Source organism: Apaloderma vittatum, unplaced genomic scaffold, assembly GCF_000703405.1.
Source record: "Apaloderma vittatum isolate BGI_N311 unplaced genomic scaffold, ASM70340v1 scaffold37334, whole genome shotgun sequence".
Taxonomy (NCBI): domain Eukaryota; kingdom Metazoa; phylum Chordata; class Aves; order Trogoniformes; family Trogonidae; genus Apaloderma; species Apaloderma vittatum.
The window spans coordinates 1-10,663 of NW_009715096.1; the positions used below are offsets into that span (position 1 = coordinate 1).

Sequence of the window (10,663 nt, forward strand, 5' to 3'; positions counted from 1 at the left end):
GAGTGCGGGGCCCGGTCGCTCTTTGTTAACGGTAACTGGCCCCGTCCTCAACGCCCTAGCCCGAGGAGGAGAAAAACGCTTGTTAAAAGCGAAGTCTGGGTCAAATTGACCAGGACGAAAGGGAGGGTCCTGGCTGCTGCTGCACATCAGATGCTTCCTGGTGAAGTCAGGAGGCTCAGGACTTCGACCTGGGCAACAAACCAACCAAGGGCCTAGTAAATATCTTAGGGAACTTCTTTACCTGGACCTTTTTTGCTGATGATGTAATTAGCAGCCTAAAAATATAATCTTTGCTTTGATTTTTTTTTCCCTCCTGCATCAATATATGCTGGTTTACAAGACAGTAAAAACTTTTATCCTGCGAAGTCAGGAGGCTCAGGACTTCGACCTGGGCAACAAACCAACCAAGGGCCTAGTAAATATCTTAGGGAACTTCTTTACCTGGGCCTTTTTTGCTGATGATGTAATTAGCAGCCTAAAAATATAATCTTTGCTTTGATTTTTTTTTCCCTCCTGCATCAATATATGCTGGTTTACAAGACAGTAAAAACTTTTATCCTGCGGTAGAAGTCAGAGCTTGTGACTAGAGGACTCCACAGCACCACAGACCGGGGACCACTGAGCAGAACAAAACATCAGTCATGTCTTGTGGGAACCAGGTAACACGATGTTCAGGAAAAGATAATTCCCCTTTCCTCTGTCACTTCATGAGCTAAGGTATGGGCCAAGGACAGGAGCACTGATGAGGCAACCCAGGAGCTCCTCTCATATATTTTACAGCAGTGAAGTTTTAACCCCATCTGAAGGCCCATCACCACTGGCTAGTAGATAGCAGTGGATATGAGGTCACATTGAATTTTAATAGAGTAAAATCCAGAAATATTTGGAAAGCATCCTGGACAGAGCCATGTCCTGAGCTGCTCTGCTTACTTTATTCCCTCCCCACCCACCCAACACAAACTAAGACAATCCTGCAGGCAAAGGTGGCATCAGTGTCTCTTGCTGGCTTCCCTTTTGCGTTGCAGTCCCTGGGTCATCAATATGAGCCATAACGATCCTGGGGAGGAAACACACCAAGACACCATGCTACAACACTTCAGGCAAACTCCAGAGATGGGTAAAAAAGTCTTGAGGTGTTTGGGATTGGAATGCAGTGCGAGGTTACTAAGACAGGATGCCATGCAAAGGCAGGAAGTGAAATGGCCTTAACTTTTTAAGTTCTGCCTGAGATTTGTGGGAAAAGGCCTATCTGACATAATAAGGTGTCCTGTCCAGCAGGAGAGTAAAGTTGGCCAAGTAGAGTTCACTGGCCACCTGGAATTGCGTAGCTATTGTAGTGTACTCATCAGCTACAGAAGACAGGTCTCCACTTGGGACTTTCCATGTAATTTGAGAAGACAATGATAATTCCAGTGGAAGCCAGGGTATGATGAAAGTCCCTGGGCATGAGGATAATCTGTCCAAAGGTGCCACAGCACAGCCTCACCTGGAGGGAGTTCATCACTCCATTGGCTAGGACAGCCATCTTGCCAGCTACTGATTTCACTCCTTGCTTGAACTGTGCAATGTCGGCTGCAGGCAGGACATTTCCAATCGACACACCGCCTACAAGAACCAGCCAGAGTTAGCCAGGAGCCCTCCAACTCCAGAGAGCACCATAATCCCCCTCCAGTCTGGATGCTCCAAATCTACCCCCTTGTCAACCCACTGAGTTCTAACAAACCTGAGTGCATATTCTCAGCCTCTCCAAACAGGTCTGCAGAGCTAATGGCACTGCTGCCCGACAGCTGCTGCAGTCGGGATCTGGCTTCGTACTGCGGCAGAAAACAAAATAAACCAAAAAGGTTACGAAGAAAGGGAGCAAAAGGAGGACCTGAGCCAACAGGAGATGAAGCCAAAGCTGTAGCAGCTTAAGCACTGCAGAATGCATCTACCTCAGTGTCTGCCTCCCGCCCAAAGAACATATCTGAAGAGATAGCTTTAGCCCCTGCAAACTTCTGCCGAGCTTCACTGGATTCCACAACGGATGTCCTGTTCTCTGTCTCCCGCCTACTAGTCGGTCTGAGGAAACAAGAGAGGAGACATCACAGCTTCAGCTCACCAATACAGGAAAGAAACACTTCTTTTTCAGACCCCACGTGATCAAAGGGAAGCTACAAATCCTCAAGTGCTAGGTACCATCAGTTTTCTTCTCTCCACCTCAGGACAGCCAGCATTTGATGACCATAAAGGCAGTATCAATCTTAGGGACACAACAGGCAAAGAAATGCTCAAGCCTCTTTCACTCAAGGCCCTTTTTCTTGGGCTTGTCCATGTAAGTTATCTTCTGGAGCACAAGGTTCCTGTCATAAACAGCAGCATCCCTCTCTCCCAGAGGCAAGGAAGGTACAGCAGCAGTGGCAGGCACTTTACCTCTCTGAAACTGGCCGAATACTGGAAATGGTCACCTCAGGTTCCTCCTCTTTGTCCATACCCCATGAAGAGTCCGTTTCCCATCGTGAGCCAAACGCATCTTCAAATGAGAAGGGACTGTATTTGTACCTAGGTACCAAAACCAGGTAATTTAGGCCAGACATTAAACTCCAGAATAAGCCAAAGACTACACTGGAGCTAAGTCTTACTTGGGGGGTCCAGATGCAAAGCTTCCAGCATCTTCGAACAAGTCCAGTTGGGATCGGGAAGACTTGGCAGCCAGCGGCGTCTCCTGCTCAATTACTTGCATCTCAGACATCACCGAATGTGAAACAGAACTATCAAAACAAACAGGCAGTCAGGGCCCACGGGTCAGACAGCATCCAGCCCCTACAACCAGTTATTCATAGAATCACACAATGGCCAAGCCTGGAAGGGACCTTAGAGATCATCTAGTCCAACCTCCCTGTCATGGGCAGGGACGCCACCTCTCGACTAGACCAGGCACCACATGGGGCCCGAGCGGGAATCGAACCCGCGACCTTGGCGTTGGTCCTTGTTGTCAGCACCGTGCTCAAACCACTGAGCTAACCAGCCCCCTAATCTTGAAACCCTATCTGGCCTTCAGAAGCAGGGCAAGCACAAGGCTTGAGGGACACCTGTGGGATACCAGTCCCTTTCACCACTTTTCCTGAGTCCCTCAGGAGTCTTGAGATACCTTCTTAAGGCAGATATGCTGCAGGGGTACCTCTATCAAGCAGCAGGCCTCTGGGGCTAGATGCTACCAGGCCACATGCATCCTTGGGAAAGCTCAGAGGAGAACTAAAACCTCCGAACAGAGCACCCACTCCTTCTGGGCCCTGAAGTGTTTTTAGACAGGGTCCAACATATAAGCACTTCAAATCAGCTCCTTATCTGTTACCAGCACAGCAAGCTACTGCCTTCAGGAAACTTTTCCTGAGCAGGGTCCTTCCACAGCACCCGTCTGTCCCACGCCATCCGCAGCCAAGTACCTTCTGGACACCAAGCCCATGCCCAGCCTCTCTGCTTGTTCACGCTTCTTCCCTTCAAGGTTCTGAAGTTTCTTCTCTTCCTTCTTCCTATCTAGCTGCAGCTCCTGGTAAGCCAGTCGCATTGAGGTGACTCTAAAGGGAAGAGCTATGTGGGTACCAGCTCATTAGTCTCCCCTCCAGCCCATGCTGTGAAGAGGCAAGGGGGAGAGTAACCCTAATAACCCATCAAAAAAACAAAACAAAACATTTCCACAACAGCTCTGCCAAAAATCCTGCTTGTCTTGCCATCTCATTTCCACTGGGATTCAACTCTTATCTGACTAACCACGATTTCCTTTCTATAAGCACTGTGCTCCCACCCCTGACAGAATGCCCCACGCAGTTCAGCCTTTGCCTTTTTCAATTCTGTCCAAAAGTCAACAGAAACACAGAATATTTCCATATCTGCTCCTTAAATTCTTGCAGGGATGCTCATTTGAATAAAATATGCCAGTATAACTTGTGCCCTGCTGTAAGGACCATATCGGCTTATAGCTACTGCTCATCCTAGCATGCAACATGTTCTGTACTCGCATTAGAAGGTCCTAGGGTGCCCAGCGTTAACCTCGTATCACCTTACGTATGCAAGGAATTCAGCCCAAACAGGGCACTTACATGGACTCCTCAGCTTGTTTCCTGGACTCCATCGCCTGCTGCTCCCTCAGCTGCTCTGCCACCTGGGCTTGCCGCTCAATCTCAGTGAAGCTCTGGCTGCTCACTTTCTGAGCTCCAAGACCTTTTTTTGCACCCAACTTGAAAAAAACAAAAACAAAATCTTGAAATTTCTTCAACCTACATTGTTCATCATAGAAGAAAACCAGAATCCTCTTCCTTGCTGCACTTAACAGGCCTTCAGTCTCTCTGTGTAGTCACAACCTTTAGGCCCAATACGGCTTGCAGCAGAGTATGGAAGAACACCCAGAAGTTAACCAAACAGTACTAAGAGATCAGCCACATACACTTCAGAGCATAGTGAGTAATGATCCAAAGCCCAATTTTTTCTGGCCATTAATATACAAGGTATCTTTCAAAATACGCAGTGATATAAAAAAAGGCCTCCGTTCCTTGATCAGATCTCTCAGGACACAGCAGAAAGGGCAGAAAGCAAGGCCAGGGAAAGGATGGCAGTAATATGAGATTGACTCTACCTTCTTTCCACAAAACAAGAGCTCAGACATACCCCTTTCTTGGCAGCTCCTGGTTTCTTCTTTCCAATGAGGGAGGACTTAAGTTCTGCAAGAGAAGGGAAACAGCAAATAAGCAGAACTGAGTTAGTTTAAGAAGCCCACGTTAGTCAGCAACCCACACAAATATCCACCAAAGCCCAGCTGCGAGAGTCCAAGGCACACCATGCAGCTTCACATCAGAAGCCTGGGTGACTTCACCCAGCCAAGAAAGATGCACGTTAAAGCTCCACAATTGCAGGCTGGTGGTCTAGAGAAGCATGTCCATTGCTGGAGAAACTTGTGAGTGAATTAAGACCTTTGAATAGCTCATCCAAGGTTCATGCAGTTGGCGACTCTATCCAGTAAGGATCAGAGTAGCTCAAGTAAGACTAGATTTATTCTATATATAAATCCAGGAAAATGCAGCTTCAGAGCCATATGAAGATCAGTGCCTCACCAATGCCTTAGGGAAAAGAAGCAAGAACCCTAAAGTCATGTTTACATGAACAGACCAATGACAAAACAAACCTAAAGTGCAATGAACTGTAAAAGCAACAGGTTCCCCAACACCTTGCACCAAGAACCTGTCACTCTGAGGGCATGAGGCAAGCCACACTAGTGAAACCAGCCAAGGTCTAGCCAAGCAGCAGATGCCTGGGGAAAAGTGTAAGAACAAGCTAAACGGAGACAGACCGCCCAGGATATTTTCACAGCTTCAACCTGTAGCTCAGAAATCTTTTATTGCCCTTGCTAGGCTTTCCTTCCACAGAAGCGTCTCCTTACTTTCTACATCTCTATGACTTTTGTCAACCCATACTTTACATCATTCTTGGCAGCCTTTCCGGTATCCCTTTTTGTCCTGCCCTAAGTTTTTTGAAATGAGGGGGTTCAAAACATTCACGCTACCCAAGACTTTTTCAGCTTACTGTTCCTAACATTTGGGGTTGTTTTTTGGTTTTGTTTTTATTACAGTCAGGAAACATTTAACAGTAGTGTCAACAAGATCCCTCTCCATATATGGAATAGCTGGTTTAGATCCCAATGTGATACATATAAGCTTTGGCTCATTCCCTCCCTCTAAGCACAGGAAGCTGAAGTTAGAGCTGAAAGCAGAATCACAGAAAGGGCAGGCAGAGTTGTCACAAGCAGCCAGCACAGGCCAGCTGTCAGCCAGTTACCTCTGGCAGGAGCAGGCCCTTGTGTTGATAGACACATGGACATGTCTGAGGAAGAGACATAAAACACGGGGCATGAACAGACATTTGATGTCACAGGCCTTCCACTGCAGGAGAGTATGCTGGTTTTCGCAGGAATACAGTTAATTGGTATACTGGGATACAGTTAATTACAGTTAATTGCTGCTGAGCAGTGCTTGCCAAGAGTCAGGGCCTTTTCTGCTCCTCACCCCACCTTGTGGGCTGGGGGTGCACAAAAAGTTGGGTGGGAACGCAGCTGGGACAAATGATCCCAACTGACCAAAGGGATATTCCAGACCGTAGGATGTCATGCTCAGCATACAAAGCTAGGGGAAGAAGGAAGGGGGAGGATGTTCAGAGTGACAGAGTTTGTCTTCCCAAGTCACTGGAGATGGCTGAATTCCTTATTTTTCTTTGCCAGTGTGCACAGCTTTTGCTTTACCTATTAGACCATCTTTATGTCAACAAACATTTTACTCACTTTTACTTTTCTGATTCTCTCCCCCCTCCCACCAGAGCAGGGGAAGTGAGCAAGTGGCTGCACAGTGCTTAGCTGCTGGCTGGGGTTGAACCATGACAGCTAAGAGCACACTCTCAGTAAGGAAAGACGCTCCAGCTAGATTGTCTGTGTGCAGGCAGGGCAGTAATGGCAGGGGAGAATCAGATAAAAATCCCTACTACTCTGGAAGCTAAAAACTCTTTTGCCTCCAAAGCTTCTGGGGGGGAAAAAACAACCAAAAACCCAGGCAAAACAGCCACGTGGCCTTGACCAGCCAAATTACAGAAATGCAAATGCTAAGTTTTGTCCAAAGCTAAAAAAAAAAATTAAAAAAAAAATTAAATCAAACTTTCAGAAAGGCAACAGCTTTGAACTTGATCGTCCGAAAAAGAAAACGTCCGGTAAACTGTGGGTTGTATTTTGGAGTTTAGAGAGATCCTTGGTATTGGCTCCACAGGAAGATAAGCTCCTTTAGACCTTCTGGAAACTGAGTCATCAGATTCAGCTCCACTGAGCCCACTACTGAACTGCAGCTGATCTGAGAGATAATGAAGAATCTTACTTACCTAGGGGAGCTTTCGGAGATGTGCTCAACAAGTTAATCGAGGGGCCCTGGCTGGAATCTGTGGGCACAAAACCAAAAGAGAACTTTCAGCATAGAGATTCTTTCTTCTCAGTGTGCTCACAGTTCCACTGGATCTCTTTTCCCTTCTCTGACCAAACAAGCTAAGTTACAGTCCGAAACGTGCAATTTCCCAAGGACTACAACTTTATGTCTCCACAGAGCAAGGTATTCCCTCTGCAGTGTTGTTAACACATTAAAAAGAAAGCAAATACTCTGCAAAGGAATACACAAAGCAGTTTCAGACTACATCTGTGCCCCCAGAGTTCTGGGTTTCCTTATCATTCGCCCCAGAAACAGTTTTTTGCTTTGTATTCACAGATAATTTCCAAACCCACCATATTCAAGGGACAGAAAAGAATATTTAAACAAACAATTATGCCTGAAAGCAGAGAAACAGGGCAGTTAATCCCCAACATCATTTTGTGTGCATTTAAGAAAAAGCAGAGATCCGATCCCAAACATTGCAGTGCTTTTTAGAAATCTCCACTAATTTAACTAAACATCATAGAGTGCACAGAGGTTCCAGTCCTTCAAGCCTGAACCAAAGGAAAAGCTCAGCCCTTCCAACTGTGGTACAGAAGTCTATGTATGCTCCCGGAAATAAAGAATTTGGGAATATTGTTCAGGAGGGAACTCACTTGACACTTCACTGCCTTCTGACGACTTTACTGCTTTTTCCACCTCCGGGGAAGACTGTCCAGGACTCTGGCTTGCATCTGCTACATCCCAAGTACTGGAAGACTGCAAGGAGATGCACATTCCACTGATTTGCAGAAGATGAGAGAACCCAACAATCCTGAACTTATTTCAGGTTTAGTGACCTGTATTCTAGGCCAAAGGAAACGTTTTCTAAACTCCAGACTATGCCATCATTGAACATAACACATGGACAAGTCCACAATCCCTTAGCAGGGACAAAAATTAAAAGAAAACCCCCCCATATGCTAAACAGAATGGAAAGCCAGGAGGAACAACAGCATCACTTGAAAGTAGTATCATAGTTGGCTACTGACTTCCCAGGTTACGGAGATGAGCTTAAACTGGGGAGAAAGAGCATGAATGAGTTTCTCTGGAAAAAAAATAATCTTGGCTTCCCCTGTCTTTATTTCCATACAGCCAATTCTCATTTTAGTCAGTTCACTTGAGAAAGTTCGCCTAGCATTGGGCAGATACTTGCTCAAATCCACTTTACCAGGGTCTGTGCATTGAAAACCTGATTTAAACTCAAAGTTCAAAGTAGTAGCCAGTCCTTGCTTTAACGATACAAAAAGACTTTGCAGCACACAAAGCGTTTTCCAGAAAGTGGCTGGTAGTTCTGAGTATTCCTTAAAGATGGTCTTGAAAACAAAGGACACGGATATTACAGGCCCCATGAGGGACTGTTCAGATCTGCGACTATGTCCCACGCTGGTGCCTGAATCTCGGTTCTTCCACATTAGTACTGAACAAGCATACAACTTAAAAAGTCCTTCCAAACTAAGTGGGACTGCTCCTGGCTGAAGAGCTGGCTATTTGAGCACTGTTAAGGCTGTCTGGTTTAGGCAATTCTTCTCACCTGTGTATGCTCCATGAAAAAATCAGCATCGCTCTTGTCAGGGGAGTGCCCAGGGGCTCCACTCAGTCCATCTATAAGCAGCTGAAGAGAGGGGAAAAAAAAAACAAAAATAAAAAAGACATTCTACAAGACTTAGCATCCAGTGTCACACATCTAAGAGTACCGAGCTGTTCAGACTTACATCAGTGCCATACTTGGCCATGGCAGCACTTGCCAACTGCCGAATCTTCTCCCTGTACATCTGGGCAGCTCGACTGTTATACTTAGCGTTGGCATCTGTGGTAGTGCAGCCATGCTGGCGGAAGAAAGCGGTCTGCAAAGAGAAGACCATCCAGTCTCCGGACTGCTAGATTGTACTCAAACATGCATTAGACATAACTCAAACCGATCAGAAAAAAGAAGCTTCCCAGAGACAGAATACTGATCACACAGCATGCACCAACCACTCACTGCTCAGCTTCCTCCAAGAAGTCTCACTCTAGGCCCCAGAGCCTAAAAAAGCCATCCCTGTCCTCCACAGGAGGATGCTTCCGAGTCACAACACTGCGCATGAGCTTTCAAACTGATCAGTGTTACTAACTCCTTTCCTTTAAGAGGATCACGTCTTCCCTTTAAACGAGACATAACGAAGTAGCAAATCTGCACATCGGAAAGCAGTATGTTCAAAGGTCACAGTTCAAAGGTTCCAAACAGCTGACAAACATGTCCCCTCATTACGCACTTCTGAAATGAGGAAAGATTGGTACCCAGAAAGCCACACAGAAAACAAGAGACAAGAAGCACAGAATGTGGATTAGCAAGAGGAAAAGCAAGCAAATTGCCTACAGAGGCTCCTCACCGCATTGGCATTGCTGCCTACTTGCATACACCTCAGCTGGAACCAGTTCCAGTTTGAATCCAACTCTGTGGACCTGTGTGAGAACAAATGATTTCTATTAATAATGTGCAGGCATGCCAAATGCAAGACAAGCTCAGATATCCCACTATTATCCCAGGGCATAGGAGGCAAAAGAAGAAAAAACATCTTGGTAACGTCTTGGCTCCCACAAGAAATTAACCCAAAGAAGAAATTAACCTCAAGTGAGGAAAAAACCCAGTTTGAGCTTCACACCAAGTAACAGCGTCTCCAGTTGCTTAGAAGGGTGGAGCCTGAGCTGGAAAGCACAGCCAACAACTTTAAGTCTATGTGTGATCTCTCCACAAAACGGGAGACTCATACTCAGCCCATCCCACAGATTAGTCCAGAACACATGACAAAGCAACTGAGCAAACAACCAAGTAAAGCTGAGGAACAGAGTATGTCTCAGCAATGAGCCAGCAGTGCCCTCGTGGCCAAGAAGGCCAATGGCTTCCTGGGCTGGGTTAGAAGGGGAGTAGCCAGTAGGTGGAGAGAGGTCCTCCTGCCCCTCTGCTCTGCCCTGGTGAGGCCACATCTGGAATGTTGTGTCCAGTTCTGGGCCCCTCAGCTCCAGAGAGACAGGGAACTGCTGGAGAGAGTCCAGCGCAGCCCCAGGGATGATGGAGGGATGGAACATCTCCCTGGTGAGGAAAGGCTGAAGGGGCTGGGGCTCTGCAGCTTGGAGAAGAGGAGCCTGAGGGGTGACCTCATAAATGTTTATAAATACGTCAAGGGGGAGTGTCAGGAGGACGGAGCCAGGCTCTTCTCAGCGGTGTCCAGTGACAGGACAAGGGGCAATGGGTACAAGCTGGAACACAGGAGGTTCCATAAAAATATCAGGAAAGACTTTTTCCCTGTGGGGGTGCCGGAGCCCTGGCCCAGGCTGCCCAGGGAGGGTGTGGAGTCTCCTGCTCTGGAGACATTCAAACCCCTGTGTGACCTGCTGTAGGTGATCCTGCTCTGGTAGGGGGGCTGGACTGGATGATCTTCTGAGGTCCCTTCCAACCCCTGACATTCTGTGATACCAGTTACTCAACTTATCTCTGAATAAGTAAAGATCACAGTTCTATTACTTAAAATGCTAATTTTACAAACACTGAAAATAAGATCAACAGGCTGAAAATCCAACACTGTCTCCCTCACCAGGGTGATACAGAAAAAAAAATAACATTCCTCTCTTTGCCACGTTCAGCATTACAAGAAAGACTTCCACATCGCTGCCTTACTGACAAGGTTCACAAACCACCCTCTCAGGCCCTA

At 46.7% G+C, this 10,663-nt stretch overlaps 1 protein-coding gene across 1 annotated transcript; it reads right to left on the reverse strand.

Moving 5' to 3' along the window:
- Positions 1 to 808: 808 nt before the first annotated feature.
- On the reverse strand, positions 809 to 9,413 carry ARFGAP2 (ADP-ribosylation factor GTPase activating protein 2). The gene is made up of 14 exons (XM_009868981.1): positions 9,344 to 9,413; positions 8,687 to 8,818; positions 8,506 to 8,586; positions 7,589 to 7,691; positions 6,892 to 6,948; positions 4,645 to 4,697; positions 4,080 to 4,216; positions 3,426 to 3,557; positions 2,622 to 2,750; positions 2,413 to 2,541; positions 1,935 to 2,061; positions 1,724 to 1,814; positions 1,487 to 1,605; positions 809 to 1,057 (listed from the first exon to the last, which is right to left on the reverse strand). The coding sequence occupies exons 1-14, from the start codon at positions 9,368 to 9,370 to the stop codon at positions 1,037 to 1,039; spliced, it is 1,338 nt and encodes a 445-aa protein (XP_009867283.1). The 5' UTR covers positions 9,371 to 9,413; the 3' UTR covers positions 809 to 1,036.
- Positions 9,414 to 10,663: the final 1,250 nt, after the last annotated feature.

What these genes read in the sequence shown, in the direction of transcription:
- ARFGAP2 (XM_009868981.1), bottom strand. Translation starts at nt 9,370, where the DNA reads ATGCAAGTAGGCAGCAATGCCAATGCG. An exon ending in TAGGCAGCAATGCCAATGCG is followed by an intron (nt 8,819 to 9,343) that starts GTGAGGAGCCTC and finishes TTCTCTTTGCAG; the next exon opens with ACCGCTTTCTTCCGCCAGCA. An exon ending in TTTTCATGGAGCATACACAG is followed by an intron (nt 7,692 to 8,505) that starts GTGAGAAGAATT and finishes ATCTCCTTGCAG; the next exon opens with TCTTCCAGTACTTGGGATGT.